We start from the raw sequence: 15,179 nt of genomic DNA on the forward strand, positions 1-15,179 counted from the left end.
GTGCAATGGCGATGGCAATGGTCAGTGTTCTTTGCGCTGATTTGCACTTGGCGCGTTCACTGCCCTGCAGCAGTCGCGTCAGTTAACAGGTGCACTAGCCACACCTTTAAGTGTGGCGCAGGCACCATTGTCTTCTTCGCAAGGAAGCATCGTAAGTATTTCGCCAGCATTGCGAGGGTTGGCGGGTAATATTAGGGTCATACTTTTATTTTTAGTCATTTTCATGCTATGAAAAGTCGGTCGTTCTTTCATCTATAAAGCTGGCTGAACACGCGGCATATTCTTTCTAACAAGTGTTATCAGCAGCACACGCTACATAACCGCCCTATTATTCGCAAAAGCCAATAATAGTTGCAAGCAATCAACATTAAAAGACTTAAATACCATGAATTAGATAGGCTCTTCTTCCATCAATCCAACAATCGTGAAATGTGCTCATGTGCGGCTGCAAAGCCACGTGTGGCGGGTCCAGTCCTGTGCCACATCCCCTGCATCGCCAATCTAGCAGCTTGTGGACTACGATAACAACAGCTTCTCTGTTCATCAACACATCTTACAGTTCAATCTAGAAGTGCACTTCCGGTCGAATCTTCGAGCGCCTGCTATCAAAATCCTTGTTCTTCGACTTTCCAGGCTGAGAGCTACCATTACGCGAAAGGACTTGCTCCCTGGAGCTAGCTGTCGCAATGTTGGCCCCAGCTGTGCCAGAGTAGGTTGAGGGCGGGCACAGACAGAGAAATGCATTGGCTAATAGAATCAGGATCACGGAAGAGAACCTCCACGAATCGATTGATGCCCGTACCGAGTCGCTTCTCTCACTGCGCGAGCTCGGCCCGCCTGACCTCGTCCACCTCCTGAGGCAAAGCACACGCAACCCACTAAAGCAGGTGCGTACGTTGACGCCCGTGGCATTCGTATACTGACATTTTAGTCTGGTGTTTACCATCATGTCACCGGTGTCGATGCATCCTCCTCTGCCAGTCTCGCGGCATACATCAACACTCTCACATACAAAGAGCATGGACCCAGCACGATCTCGAAGATTGTAGAGGGTGTCTTTTGGTAGGAACATGCAAGTATCTGGATATGACAGCTGCTAACAGTTTCAGCTGCTATAATGCTTTCTCCAGGCTTGATATGCGAGTGCACGTTTCAATCCCTGGTACCGTCGAGAGCTACTGCGTTGACGAACGAGGCGAAAAGCGCAAGGCGTCCGAAGATCTCTGGCTAGAGACGTATCTCTGCAGTGTCCTGCGTGCATACTCCTATGCCGATGATGGAAGCGGCGACACAATTCGCAAAATCATGGGCGTGCGCCGCTTCAACCCAGTCACCAACACCGAGGCCGAGCACCGCTTCCTCTTCGCCGCTGAGCAGCTCTTTTTCCGCGGTAGGTTGACCGCCCAATTAGCAGTAACTTTCTAACAAGTTGCAGGCTGGCAGCTCGGGTCCGACTCCGTAGTCCAAGTTCCGACAAATGTCTCGAACCATCTGACTACTGGTCTTTTGAAATACCTCGAAACGACCGGCCGGTACGCTTCCGGTATCAACCTATTTGAGAAGCTTCGCACGCAGAGCATCGAGGTCTCGTCACTTCTCGCCAAGGTCCAGTTTATGGGCAGCGAAGAAGTTGCCGGTGTCAAGGTGCTGTACGAATCTCTTCAGCAGACGCCCATGGACTATGTCATGCTCGACACACAGGCCGAGTTCTTGATGAAGAAGGCACAGAAAGCCGAGACACCAGAGCAACGAACCGACCGACTGACGATGGCGAGGGGATGCGCAGACCGTAGCACGGTTGCTGCCCCAAGCGAATTCGGAACTTGGGCCAGGCTTGCTCAGGTTTACGTGGCGATGGAGGACTGGGAGAATGCACTCACCACGCTCAACTCGTGTCCCATGTTTACATATCAGGACAAGGACGCACCTTTGATGCCAGAGCCCAAAGAAGTGCAGCTTCCCATTCTGGCTGAAACCAGACTAGATGAGATTGACAGCGAACCCGAGTCGAGATTTTCCGAACAGGTCGACCCCAGTATCCTGGGCCTGCGGGCGGCCGCCTATCGCGGAACCTTCAAACAAGCATACAGTATTTTGACGGAAATGACGTCAAAGATTGGTTGGGACCAGCTACTCAAGATTCGCAGCACTGTATTCGTGATGGAAGACGAGTACCGCACGGAGAAGCAGGAGGCGACACAGGGCGCTCACAAGCGAACTCCCAGCACGGATGGCCTCCGTGGCACTCCTGATCCAACCTCGAATGGCGACGGGAAGGATGAGGATGAGGACAAAGGGAATGAGGCCGAACAGACTAATGGCGAGAATGGTGTTGAGCGTCCTTCCAACACCATTGATCCCAAGAGCCTCAAGGGCGATCAGGAAAACGTAAGTTGCCCTCGGGGATTTCTGAATTTATGAACTATACTAATGATTTGGCAGGGTGACGGCGACGAGGCTTTGTCCAAGCTCAATACAAAGCGTTTGTGTGAACGATGGTTGGACAGCCTGTTTATGGTCCTATATGAAGACCTGCGGGTGTATACGATTTGGCGCACCCAAATGGCCCAGTACCGCGCACAGCAGATGCAGTATAAGAAGTCTGCTGAGGAATGGGAGATTCTGGGCTCCCTAGCTGAGCGTCTTCAGCATTTTGATGAAGCTGTCGAAGCATACCGAGCATGCCTGTCGCTACGATTCAGCCCAAAGGCGCTTTCCGGTGTCCTCCGCGTCTACGAGCGATCCAAGAGCACGCGCGAAACTGTCGCGTCCGTCATTCGGCTGGTCACTTGGCAGTACAGATGGTATAGCGAATTCAGCCCTGAGCTGCTACACACCATCCGCACGCTGATTGAGGACGAAGGTGCCGTCAAGGTGCGGAGCATAATACAGGCCACGAGCCTACCCCAGGCGGTGCTTGACCTCACGCACCACTATGCTGCCCTTTGCGCAAACTTTCGCAGCAGTGGCACCGAGGGTTAGTCGGAGCAGCGCTACCAAGATCGAAAGGGGCTGTAATTGGGACAGTAGTTAATAAAACAGGCGCGATTAGTAGGAATAGAAGGATTAGTTGAGCAGTTAGCAAATACAGCAGGCTACAATAAATATTTAAATATGTTGCAGAAGCTGCTCGAAATAATAAGCGGAATGCCATGCCACCGAGTTGCCCCTCCTGGGTGTGGTGGGGCATATCAAGAACTTATCACCAGTGCCACCAAGAACATTTTGACGGTTACAACAACGGCAGCAGCTCGACCATCAGCAGCAAGAACCGGTCGGGCAGTCCTAAACAGTCATGGCCTCTGAAACCACCAGCGCGGCGAACGCCTCGGGCGCTTCGAGCGCGTCATCTCCCGTCGCCATTGTCTGCGTCGGCATGGCAGGTCGGTCGTGACCCCAACGCTACCAGAGCTTCCGAGAATCAAGACAGCTAACTCAGGGCAGGTTCTGGCAAGACGACGTTTATGCAGCGCATCAACGCGTATCTCCACGAAAAAGAAACGCCACCCTACGTCATGAATCTCGACCCCGCCGTCATGTCGGTGCCATTCGAGTCCAACATTGACATTCGCGACTCGGTCAACTACGAGGAGGTCATGAAGCAGTACAACCTCGGTCCCAACGGCGGCATCCTGACGTCGCTCAACCTCTTCGCCACCAAGGTCGATCAGGTCGTCAACCTGCTCGAGAAGCGCACCAAGCCGGACCCCGAGAACCCGCAGAAGAAGCCGATCCGGAACATCCTCGTCGACACGCCCGGCCAGATCGAGGTGTTTGTGTGGTCGGCCTCGGGCACGATCCTCCTCGAGTCCCTCGCTTCGTCGTTCCCGACCGTCATCGCCTACGTCATCGACACGCCGCGCACCTCGTCGACGTCGACTTTTATGAGCAACATGCTGTACGCGTGCTCGATCCTCTACAAGACGAAGCTGCCGATGATCCTCGTCTTCAACAAGACCGACGTCAAGGACGCCGAGTTCGCGCGCGAGTGGATGACCGACTTCGAGGCCTTCCAGGAGGCGCTCCGCCGGGACGAGGAGTCGGACGCGCTCGGCGGCGGGCCCGAGGGCGTCGGCGGCCACGGCGGCAGCGGCTACATGGGCAGCCTGCTCAACTCGATGAGCCTCGTGCTCGAGGAGTTTTACGCCCACCTGAGCATGGTCGGCGTGAGCGCGCGCGCGGGCACCGGCGTCGACGACTTCTTCGCCGCCGTCGAGGAGAAGCGGCTGGAGTTCCTGCGCGACTACCAGCCGGAGCTGGAGCGCCGCCGGGCGGAGCGCGACAGCGAGAAGAAGAAGGCGCGCGACCGCGAGCTCGACAGGATGATGCAGGACATGGCCGTGGGAGGAGGAGGAGACGGCGCGGGCGCGGCGGACGAGGATGTGGACGTGGAGAGCAGCGGCGACGACGAGGACTCGGGCGACGAGGCGACCAAGAAGAGCCTGCAGGAGCGCTACCAGGCGGCTCTGGGCGACAACGAGGACTCGGTGCTTGCAGACGCCAGCTTCGCAAAGTATCTGCACACGCAGAGGTAGCGGCCCCTCATTTCAGAATATTACGAGGCGTTTGGTGTTTTCACATGATGGATCAATTTAAATTTCTTGACAGTTTATAAATGCAAAAGTGCTTCTGACTAAAAGCAGACTTAATCCCAAACTCCAAGCACCGTAGCTGTATTCCACATCCCCGTCTATCGTCATTGCGTTTTGTAGTCGCCTATGCTTTACCGCATGGACTCGTTCACATCCCAATCTACCGCGCCTCAAACTGAACCAAACTGCACCATCCTGTTAGCGACTCCCCCAAATCACGCTCGCGAGCGAAGCGAGGATCCAAAAAGCCGCTTACCGCTTCGTGCGCTCCTTGTAGAGCACGCGGCCCGCGCAGTGCGGGCACGCGACGACGGCATCCTTGCCGAGGGAGACGTGGCCGCCGCAGTCGCCGCAGAGGTAGGTCATGACGGAGCGCGTCTCGTGGCGGCCGACGTCGTGGGTGGCGCCGCGGGAGGCGACGGCGCCGGCCGAGGCCGAGGCCGTGGGGACCTGGTACTCTTCGCGAGGCATGTCTGTGTATGGAGATTTAGAGCGCTTGGTGATTTGATGAAGGTTGGGTGATGAAAAAAGTGATGAGGTTGGACGAGAGGGCGGTGGTAGTGGCGGGTGCAGAAGAGGCAAAGAATTGTGCCGGCAGAATTAGGCGGTGAGTGGACTTGGTCGTGGCAAGGGTGATTTTGACGCGGCAACAAGATGGGCGAAGGTTGGGGTGTGGGTTAGCTTTGAGCGAATTCCAGGTCAAATTGCTCGTTGGCATTTTAAATTCAACTAGCATCATGATCAGTATAATTACTGCCGACAGCTTCTGCCTCGTCTAAACCGAGTCGCCGATGTTTTGTCCGGCCATGTCGGCTACATGAGAGACAGCTACACATTCAACAACATGTAATAGAATTCATGAGAATTTTGCTCCAACTCTACTGAAAAGTGCAGCCTATACGGCGTAGCTATTATTCATCTCATAACTATTCCCTTGGCTGTGTTAAGGCTCCAGAAGGTTTTCTTACCCACCAAGAGGTGCCTTCTTCGAAGGTACACTGAGATTCAGGTAATAATCCCTATTGCGCTGTTACCTACATAGATGCAGTTCGGGTACATCGCTGCCCTAGGAATCATCACTGAATTTTGAGTATTTGTCCTTTCCTATACTACCATTGGTTTATATCCTTGCGAGTGACCTTCTTGGAGCCTTAACACAGCCAAAGGGGTGCATTATTCCTTACTGCGTCATGATCAGCGCCGCTGCATATCCGGCACGAGTGGGGCCGGCTCGCCCATACCTCGGTCTGGGGAAGCTGCAACCACATCACATTTCACCTCCAGCATACATCATCATCAACGTTTCTTTTGCCCCAACCAGAGCGCATGTTCTGCCCGACAGCATGTCTTCTCAATAATCCACTGCACGCAACCTCACGCCCCCTCAGCGCAGCCACCACACGCGTTTTTCCTTTCCTTCGCTCCGACAGCAATGTTCGACCCATCCTCGGCGCCCGAGGACGGCTGTCCGTTCTGCGAAATCGCCGACCACTTCCCTCCCTACGACCCCCTATCACCACCCTCCGACCCCGTCCCCGCATCCACCACCACCGGTTCCGCTCGCCACGCGCCCGCCACCTTTATCGTGCTCTCCACGCCGACCGTCGTCGCCTTCCTGGACATCATGCCGCTGAGCGCCGGCCACGTGCTCGTGTGCCCGCGGCGACACCGGCCCAAGCTGACGGACGCAACGCCCGGCGAGGCGCGCGCGCTCGGGGAGCAGGTCCGCGCGCTGTCGTCCGCGGTGGCCCGCGCGACGGGGGTGGACGACTGGAACGTGGTGCAGAACAACGGCGCGGCCGCCGCGCAGGTCGTCCCGCACCTGCACTACCACATCATACCGAGGCCGGAGATTCGCGCGTCCGGGCGCCTCTCGTCGAGCTTCACCATGTTTGGGCGGGGGCAGCGCGAGGAGCTTGACGATGTCGAGGGCGAGCGGCTAGCAGCCGAGATACGAAAGTGCGTGGCCGAGGTATTGAGGGAGGACGTGGAAACAGAGCCCAAAGCTAAACTGTAATGCTGTTGGCTTGTTTCATTGTATCATAGCATTTGGCGTTGGGTGATTTTGGAGGCTAGAGCGTATACAAACACGGAGCAGCGTTGCGGCATAATTTGTACATTTCTATAGAGCTCTATTATAGTTTATACTTGGTTGTACTCCTTTACATCTTGAATCTGATTCGGCCATGTCGTCTACTCGTCATCGCCAAAGAAAACTTTGACGGGAAGCCAACTGTCGTTGCAGACCTTGAAGCGGTCAGTCACGCCGTCAATCGTCTTAACCTCCTCCTCTGTCAGACCCCAGCCGTCAATATCAAAGTTGGCCTGGATGCGGGCCGGAGTGACGCTCTTTGGGATGACGCTCCAGCCCTTTTGGATACCCCAGACGAGGAGCACCTGCTGGACCGTCTTGCCCTTGGCTTCGGCGAGGGCCTTGAGCGTAGCATTGGTGTAGAGCGGTGAGTTGGTAGAGCCGAGGCAGGAGTAGCCAGTGCTGTAGATGCCCTTGTCGGTGGCATAGGCGACGAGCTTGGGCGAGGGGTTGCACGGGTGCAGCTCAATCTGATTCACTGCTGGGGTGGTCTGCGCGGGTTAAGCAGTGTGGTGGACGGGAAATTTTCAGAACACACCTTGCAGCTGGGGTCATTAAGGAGAATCTCGAGGTTCTTGATAGCAAAGTTGGAAACGCCAATGTTGCGGACCTTGCCGGTACCGACGAGCTTCTGCATCTCGCTCCAGGTGTTGACAAAGTTCCAGTCATCATAGACGGCCTTTTGGCCGGGAATGACGGACGCGGGCCAGTGCATCAGGTAGAGATCGACATATTCGACGCCGAGCTTGGCCAAGGAGTCATCGAGGGCCGCGGCAACGCGCTTGTGGTCGGTGACATTGAGCTTGGTGGTGAGCCAGACCTGGTCGCGGGGCACGCCCGAAGCCTTGATTCCGGCACCAACCTCAGACTCATTGCCGTAGGCGGCAGCCGTGTCGATGTGGCGATAGCCGGCCCGGAGCGCGGCCTCGACGGCCGCCCGCACCTCGTGTGGCTTAGACTGCCAAGTTCCGAGGCCAATGGCGGGGATCTTGTCGCCGGTGTTGAGTGTGAAAGTGTGCCTGGAACAGTTAGAGCGGGACGATGCGGACGAGGAGACGGTCAAGAGATGAGGGGGTGATAGCAGAGTAGTGATAGGATGCATAGTGTTGAGGTTCAGGTATGCACGGCTCGGGAGAGAACGTACGCGGTGTTCTTGACAGCAGCCATTTTGAACGTTTTTGGTTTGTTTGAGATGCAATTGAGGGGTTTTGAAGGGTTTTTAAAAGGAGGGGAAAGGAAGAAGAAAGAGCAAGACAATGACATGGGTAAAATACATGATCGTCCAGTTTGTTAACAGTCGCGACGGACCTTGGAGCTTGGAAGCTCCCCACAGCGTCGAAGCCACTAACAGGTCCTCTACTTGACGGAATAATACACGTTATTGTAAACAAGGAAATTCTGCTTAATCATTTATAATCTATAATTTGGTATCAATTTAACTAATGCCATCTAAGCCGTGATATTCTGTTGTTCCTAAACGAATTCCGGGTTGATGGTCGTCCAGGTGCCTTTCAATATGCTTCGACAAGCTGGCACCGTTCCCCTCTTCTGCTATTGTCCCCTCTCCTTCATTTCTAATTCAGGCCCCGTCCAAGCACCCAGTCCCGCCACATTCCAACGGTGAGCTGTGTACCGTACCCAAGGCGCTCATTTCGACGAATCACGTACTAGTCTGCTACGGTTCGCTCTTCCGGCGATGGGGCTCAGCTTTGTGCGCAGTCTTCGCTGACGATTGCCAGACCGGGCCTGATCACTAGCCAAGTGGCCATCGGGTGGGCATGTCTCACAGACGAAGATAGCAATTCGATTACAGTGGTACGCACTTAATTTAGTGGCCAGTCGCACAACGTTGACCTTGACCCCTACAGACCCAAACTCGGAGCGTCAGGCAACATACCCTACACATCGCAAGGAGGGACGCTTAGCAAACAACCTCACGAAGGAAAGATGCCACGAACGAGTACCTAGATTGAGTGCTTTAGTACAGCGATAAGCAAGTCACCGTTCAGTGACGGTATACCCGTGCCAGGGTGGCAATATACCGGCTGAGGTTTCGCCCTGGTATTGGGTGCTTTGGCACAAGTTTGGCATACATTCACCACCATAGCCAAGGCAGACAGCCACTGTGCAGCGACATAGCAGGATGGAAATCTACCAAGGAGAAAGGCAGGGCGACAAGGTATTTCCGGGTCCTCAATGCAAAGGTCCTGGAGACGCCGCCAGCCCGGCTCGTATTCACACTATGACGCTCCATCCGGCTCGATCCCTCGCGGCGCTGCGGCCCATGATCGGCCATGTATTACAGAATACGATGTCAGCTCGACTACCACATCTCAGATCGGCCTAGAATGAAAAGGCGCCGATTGGGGGTCGTCCTCGGAGCCCTACGCAACGATGGAATTTATTTTTAGCGCCTGCTAAACGACATTATGTCTCCGGCCCGGGGGCTTGACGTCATACGGCACGCGGCTGCCAACGATGCGGGTGGCGAAAAGGCTTGGCTGACGACTGAGTACGGGTTCATCTTGCCCGTTCGTGGCCCGACGGGACCTAGATCTTGTTTAGGGGGTCGAGTTCTGTGTCTCTCTTCGGCAGGTCGCTTGACCTGGTAAGGCTCAGTGACGTGGTGCTGCACGGCCCTGAGATCTCGGACAACGGCCCTGTCAGGCTGCGACCCTGGCCATGACACGGGCCGTTAATACGACACTCTTGAAATGAGCCTCGTCTATCCTCCTGCAGCTATCCGACTCGCGAGACTTGTCCATGTTTTTGTCTCCGAGCAAGGTTCTTTATATGCCCAAAGCTTCATGTGTACAGGTATAAAGAGGTGGACTTGGCCGCCTCCTGATCATTCCGCAGCATCACACATTTCACAAACACCAGCACTAAAGTAGCACCAACAGTCACGCAAAACCCAGACAACCCACATAATAGACACCATGAAGTTCACCGCCGCCATCGCCGCCCTGCCCGTCCTCCTGGCCGCGGCCCACTCCACGGCCCGCGACCCGCACGAGTTCCTCGAGCTCAACCTGCCAGAGCCGCACAACTACGTCGCTTCGCCCATCTTCGCCGGACAGGAGCTCAGCAAGTTCACCGCGCGCGCTGAGGGCGACGCCTACACCGAGGAGGCGTGGAGCGAGCACGCAAAGAGGCTCTGCTACGACACGCCCGCCTGCACGACGGTCAACTCGTACCTCTGTAAGTCGCCATTCTGAAAAGCAGCCCTTCCTACAAGGGACAGCACAGTAGCTAACTTGTATACAGTCGGGCCTTCCGGTGCGTTGAACGGGACCGGGGATGAGACGTACTGGTTCGCATACCTGTATGCCGGGCCGACCTCCAACATCAACGACTGGGTTCACTTTGACGCTCCCATCTCTCACCAGCGCATTTTTACCTCCATAGTCCACTAGAAAGCAGGAACTCGATGAAGATGCCGAGAAATGGCGCCGCCCGTCGCCGCGCAGACTGAGCCCCCGGCGTCCGATTTCCGCCCGTTCCGTGGCAGCACCGAGATTGGGGTTACGAAGCAAGGCAAAAGTCAGAGACCCAGTACAATCAATGCAAAAAAAGCATTCATGAATATACTTTTTTATCTCCTCTATTTTCGTTTCATCGTACACTGCCCGACTGATTAGCATACCTCCTCTCAACGCCTGCCCCGCCCACGTACGCTGGTAAGTGATGATGGAACTTTCAGCTCGCGGCACCTCCGATTATCGAGTCTCCCATAGATCGATTGCATTGCGTGCGAGGTCTTTGCCGCACATCGATTTCTCAGGCCGCAAGGGCTTTTTCGTGCGAGGCCTCGTATCAACGCCACGATGATGGTCGAATCCAAAAACCAACAAAGAACCCTTCAACCAGCCCCCGTGCCTGACAATGTTCGCATCGCGGCCACATAAAGCATAGCTCACAGCAGCTCTCCCAGCCGCACGATGCCGCAATTCTTTGTTGATAAGCATCGCCATGTATTGGCTGCATGGCGACGTTGCTGATCGGCCCCGCGCATCACTAACTAGTACCCTGTCAGATGTGGTGCCCGCCCAGCGCCCACGAATGATTCAATGCAGACAATGTATGGCGTGTTATCGTTATCCCTTACTTTTTCACCATTGCATGACAAGATGACCCGAGTTTGTTCCGCGCCGCCCCCCTGTTGTGCGGCTTCATCTCAAGTCGGCTTCGGTTGCGTGATCGGGCACAGTCGTGCCGTCATAGCGCACCAGCTTGCCCAGTTACCGCCAAGCACGACCATTACTGCAGCGCAAACTCTTATCTTGTATATAATAAAACTTATCCTCAAGAACACACTTTTAAAAAAAATGTCTCAGAACGGCTCATCACAGCAGTCATGGGTTTCGTAGATCGGCTCCGGCCGTCCAAGGCGACGACCGTCATCTACGCGCAAAGCAGCGAGACCAGCCCCAATGCCTCCTCAGTCGACCAACCCAGCGTCATCCACGATGGCGAGCTCACCTACAACCGCGTCAAGGCCGGCAACGGCTCCGGCGTTGCCTACCAGGAGGCCGGCGGTGCCCCGGTCGAGAGCCGCTCGCCGCTGGGATACCACGTCGGCTGGGTGACCATCATCTTTCTCAACATTAATCAGATGATTGGCACTGGTATATTCTCGACTCGTGAGTCCCAGTCCTCGTCAGCTCCTGTTGTTGTCTTGCTAATACCTGCCAGCGGGAAGCATCCTCAGGTCGACCGGCTCCATAGGCCTCGCCCTCATCTACTGGGCCATCGGCGCTCTCATGGCCGTCGCCGGCTTCGGCACGTACCTCGAGCTCGCGAGTTACTTTCCCAACCGCAGCGGCTCGGAGGTAGTCTACCTTGAGCAGGCATACCCGCGGCCGAAATACCTTTTCCCCATCGTGTTTGCTGTGCAGTCCGTCATCCTTTCCTTCAGCAGCAGCAACGCCGTTGTGCTGTCGCAGTACGTCTGGCGCATCGCCGGCAAAGTGCCGACCGACTGGGAGATGAAGGGCGTCGCCATTGCCGCCTACACGGCCGCCGTCATCTGTACGTTCTAGCCAGCAATGTGGTTGGCCTTGACTGACTCTTTCAGGCGTTGTCGTGCATAACCGCTACTCCCTCTGGGCCGTCAACGTGCTCGGCGCGTTCAAGATTGCCACACTCGTCTTCATCAGCATCACCGGGTTCGTCGTCCTCGGCGGCCGCGTTCGCCGTGTCGCCGACCCTGGTGCCAACTTTACGAATGCCTTTGCCGGAACCACGAACAACGGCAACGACCTATCCAGCGCGCTCGTCAGCATCGTCTTCTCCTACAGTGGCTACCAAAACGCTTTCAACGTCGTCAACGAGATCAAGGATCCGGTGCGCACCATCAAGAAGCACGGCCTCATCTCCGTCGCCATCGTCTCCGTGCTGTACATGCTCTGTAACATTGCCTACTTCTCCGCTGTCGACAAGCAGGCCTTCAGCAAGTCCAAGGAGATTGCCGCCGCCGTCTTCTTCACCCAGGTCTTTGGCCCCGGCGCCGCCGAGACGGTCCTCAACGTGCTCGTGCTGCTCAGCGCGTACGGCAACCTGTTGGCCGTGCTCATCGGCCAGTCGCGCATGATTCGCGAGATTGGGCGCCAGGGCGTGCTGCCGGGCACCAGCTTCTGGGTGTCGACGAAGCCGTTTGGCACGCCGATCGGGCCGTACGCGCTGAAGTGGGCGATGACGATCCTCATGATTGTCGCACCGCCGGCCGGCGACGCGTTCCAGTTTGTCGTGAGCCTGCAGACCTACCCGTAAGCGTGCTCCCCGGCCTGTTCAGCGCAGCTGCGTACTAACTTTGAGCAGATACAGCATGTTCATCTTTGCGATGGCGATTGGCGTCTTCATCCTCCGTCGTCGCCGCAAGAAGAGCAACATTCCCAAGTCGCAGTTCCAGGTATGGGACGTGCTGCTCGTCTTCTTCACCCTGATCCAAGTCTTCATCCTGGCGATGCCGTGGTGGCCCCCCAAGGGCGGCCCGTACGCCGGCGACGTGAGCTTTTGGTACGCCACGTACTGCGTCGTTGGCATCGGCATGTAAGTTGTACTCAAGCCGTTCGTTCTACAGAATACAGTCGCTAATCGCAAGCAGCATGATCGTATGCGGACTGTACTATGTCGCGTGGATGTACGTGCTGCCCAAGTGGCTGGGGTACCGCGTGCGCGCGGAGATCCTGACGGCGGAGGACGAGCCGACGGCGACGCATAGGCTGGTCAAGGTGCCGGTGGCGGAGGTGGCCCGGTGGGATGCGGAGCATACCGAGGCGGGCGAGCTGCGACGGACGGGCACAACGACGGACTCTGATAGTGTCAGGGACAAGACGTAGCTGTAAGTATGAGGGTATCCATCGAATTACCACGGGTGGCCGCTTCGATAGTCTCGTCATTCACGATCAAGAAAAACTGCTTCGAGCGTCATTGCTCAGAAGATTATCCGGCATTACCCTTTCGTACGATCGCATCGGATTTTGAATGAATCTGGACCAACGGTTGAAACTTTTCGATGGTTTTGTTCTCTGAGGGTACATTCTGACGCCGGTAGGACGTGCTTGTAATTTCTTGCCGAAAGCCTGTATCGACCCAAGCCAGGATGACCGCCGATCTCTGGTGCGACGCGTTGCAGCCCATTCGGTAGATGATGAGCCCAAATAGGAAAAAGCATTCCTCGTGCCATCGGCTTTGGTTGGAGTCATCGCACGCCGGTCGCTGACTGTGAATCGGAGGAATCCCGGTGGCGTCTTTTGCAGCCCGATTCGGGATGCGTTGATGATGCCTGAGGGTTTCGACGGATCTTGTGGCACCCCAATAGTAGCCGCAAATTAAATTGCTCTGAACGCCGACTGCCAAACCCGTGACCTTGATGGCATCGTCAACAGCATGAATGCGCGGCTGAAAGCTAGTGACCGTGAATAGGCAGCTCAAGTCTAGGCAGCCAGACGCCACAGGATAAAGTCAGTAGTAAGTCTAGATATACACTAAATTCTACAAGAAAGTTACCTTCAACTACAAGCTTCTCTTATTAATAATCACCTTATTACTTGCATATATAAACTCAGTGACTTCCTTACTTCTTCGCCCGTGCTTCCTCTCAGCTTCCCACTGTCACTTTCAACACCCACTCCAACTCTCACCTACGCTCACCCACTCTCACTTACACCCACATCCACAACTCACCATCCGCTATGCCTCGCTTCATCTTCCTCGTCAAGGCCACGCCCGTGACCGAGGGCCTCCCCGGCCACGCACCCCCCACCGATATTTACGAGCGCATGGCCGCCTACAACGCGGAGCTCACCGCGGCCGGCGCCTTTGTCGACGCCGGCGGCTTCAAGCCCACGGCAGACAGCTACAAGGTGTCCTTTGGCGTTGACAATGGCGCGGCGGCCACGCAGGGTCCGTTTGACGTCGAGCGCGAGGCGCACGTCTCTGGCTTCTGGATTGTGCAGGCCGGAAGCGCCGAGGAGGCGCTGGCGTGGGCCAAGAAGATTCCCTTTGGCCAGGGCGAGGTGACCGTCCGCGAGCTGCGGGAGAACTAGGCGGGGACCAAGAACGCGAATGGGGATAAATTTGGGTGGAACGGAGATGGAATTAGTATGTGCATACGTATGAAATACATTGGGTTCTACTCTGCGTCGTACTTGGAGAGCCTGTCATCCGTCAGCACCCACTCGAGCGAAGCGAGGACTCGAAACTTACTCTATCAAGTTTCCGTCCGGATCCCGGATGTACAAGCTCCTCATCCGTCCCCTCGAGCCTGTCCTGTACACAACCTCCCCGCCCTCCTCAAACTGCACCTCCCCCGCCTCCTTCAGTCTCCTCCGCACGTCCTCCAGCGCGACGCCGTCGTCCAGCTCGAAGCAGAGGTCCGCCGTGCCCGGCAGCGCCTCCCGCGCCTTGGGCTCGAACTCGGCGCCGCGCTGGTGCAGGTTGATCTTGTGCGCGCCAAAGTGCAGCGCGCGACGCGGCGCCGTGCCCTCCGCGTCCTTGGGCGAGACGAACTCGGAGGCGCGCATGCCCAGGTGCGTGGTGTAGAAGGCGACGGTGGCGGAGACGTCGGCGCAGGTGAGGACGAGGTGGTCCAGGGTCTTGAGGGTGGTGGTCATGGCTGGCTTGTAAATACGAAAACGATTAGGGGTTAATTGAGATGGAAGGTGGCTGATGTGAGTTGGAAAGTTGGGCGTTGGTTAGATGCAAGGTTGTAGTAATCTTGGCCCGAAGGAAAGCGAGGAGGCGTCATCGCGATGCGGCTTGGAAACGTAACATTACGAAACTAGCCTGACTCTAAGCCAAAAAAAATGAGATAAAAAAGCACTCAGTATGACATGACGTTATTATTCAAGAAAAGGCCCAACATAAAGGAAAGAAAATTTTGTCCGACTGGCGAAATGTCTTGGCGATTCTATATAGGGCCATGAGTCCTTCCCTTCCCCGCGGGGTAATCGACATCATACCCGCCCTGTCTCCGTACAGTCCCCCCCCCC

At 56.0% G+C, this 15,179-nt stretch overlaps 9 protein-coding genes across 9 annotated transcripts; 6 read left to right on the forward strand and 3 right to left on the reverse strand.

The window, feature by feature from the left end:
- Nucleotides 1–686: 686 nt before the first annotated feature.
- Nucleotides 687–2,982, forward strand: ISF_08722 (Chs5p-Arf1p binding protein; the record flags this gene model as incomplete). Its single annotated transcript, XM_018852325.1, has 6 exons — nt 687–709; nt 761–887; nt 932–1,062; nt 1,131–1,390; nt 1,436–2,388; nt 2,443–2,982. The coding sequence occupies 6 exons, from the start codon at nt 687–689 to the stop codon at nt 2,980–2,982; spliced, it is 2,034 nt and encodes a 677-aa protein (XP_018700512.1).
- A 313-nt stretch (nt 2,983–3,295) lies between these two features.
- ISF_08723 (ATP binding protein) lies at nt 3,296–4,535 on the forward strand (the record flags this gene model as incomplete). The annotated part of the gene is made up of 2 exons (XM_018852326.1): nt 3,296–3,383; nt 3,445–4,535. 2 exons carry the CDS (start codon nt 3,296–3,298, stop codon nt 4,533–4,535), a joined length of 1,179 nt encoding a protein of 392 aa, XP_018700513.1.
- A 217-nt stretch (nt 4,536–4,752) lies between these two features.
- ISF_08724 (metallothionein-I transcription activator) lies at nt 4,753–5,063 on the reverse strand (the record flags this gene model as incomplete). The annotated part of the gene is made up of 2 exons (XM_018852327.1): nt 4,753–4,777; nt 4,849–5,063. 2 exons carry the CDS (start codon nt 5,061–5,063, stop codon nt 4,753–4,755), a joined length of 240 nt encoding a protein of 79 aa, XP_018700514.1.
- Nucleotides 5,064–6,024: 961 nt separating this feature from the next.
- ISF_08725 (Histidine triad-like protein) lies at nt 6,025–6,609 on the forward strand (the record flags this gene model as incomplete). The annotated part of the gene is made up of 1 exon (XM_018852328.1): nt 6,025–6,609. One exon carries the CDS (start codon nt 6,025–6,027, stop codon nt 6,607–6,609), a length of 585 nt encoding a protein of 194 aa, XP_018700515.1.
- Nucleotides 6,610–6,785: 176 nt separating this feature from the next.
- On the reverse strand, nt 6,786–7,851 carry ISF_08726 (Aldo/keto reductase; the record flags this gene model as incomplete). Its single annotated transcript, XM_018852329.1, has 3 exons — nt 6,786–7,175; nt 7,223–7,703; nt 7,829–7,851. 3 exons carry the CDS (start codon nt 7,849–7,851, stop codon nt 6,786–6,788), a joined length of 894 nt encoding a protein of 297 aa, XP_018700516.1.
- A 1,772-nt stretch (nt 7,852–9,623) lies between these two features.
- On the forward strand, nt 9,624–10,100 carry ISF_08727 (hypothetical protein; the record flags this gene model as incomplete). The annotated part of the gene is made up of 2 exons (XM_018852330.1): nt 9,624–9,885; nt 9,952–10,100. The coding sequence occupies 2 exons, from the start codon at nt 9,624–9,626 to the stop codon at nt 10,098–10,100; spliced, it is 411 nt and encodes a 136-aa protein (XP_018700517.1).
- A 941-nt stretch (nt 10,101–11,041) lies between these two features.
- On the forward strand, nt 11,042–13,025 carry ISF_08728 (high affinity methionine permease; the record flags this gene model as incomplete). The annotated part of the gene is made up of 5 exons (XM_018852331.1): nt 11,042–11,327; nt 11,380–11,715; nt 11,762–12,452; nt 12,505–12,735; nt 12,791–13,025. The coding sequence occupies 5 exons, from the start codon at nt 11,042–11,044 to the stop codon at nt 13,023–13,025; spliced, it is 1,779 nt and encodes a 592-aa protein (XP_018700518.1).
- Nucleotides 13,026–13,880: 855 nt separating this feature from the next.
- Nucleotides 13,881–14,234, forward strand: ISF_08729 (YCII-related protein; the record flags this gene model as incomplete). Its single annotated transcript, XM_018852332.1, has 1 exon — nt 13,881–14,234. One exon carries the CDS (start codon nt 13,881–13,883, stop codon nt 14,232–14,234), a length of 354 nt encoding a protein of 117 aa, XP_018700519.1.
- An 86-nt stretch (nt 14,235–14,320) lies between these two features.
- On the reverse strand, nt 14,321–14,801 carry ISF_08730 (Glyoxalase/bleomycin resistance protein/dioxygenase; the record flags this gene model as incomplete). Its single annotated transcript, XM_018852333.1, has 2 exons — nt 14,321–14,345; nt 14,395–14,801. 2 exons carry the CDS (start codon nt 14,799–14,801, stop codon nt 14,321–14,323), a joined length of 432 nt encoding a protein of 143 aa, XP_018700520.1.
- Nucleotides 14,802–15,179: the final 378 nt, after the last annotated feature.

This window comes from Cordyceps fumosorosea, assembly GCF_001636725.1.
Source record: "Cordyceps fumosorosea ARSEF 2679 chromosome Unknown scaffold_34, whole genome shotgun sequence".
Classification (NCBI taxonomy): domain Eukaryota; kingdom Fungi; phylum Ascomycota; class Sordariomycetes; order Hypocreales; family Cordycipitaceae; genus Cordyceps; species Cordyceps fumosorosea.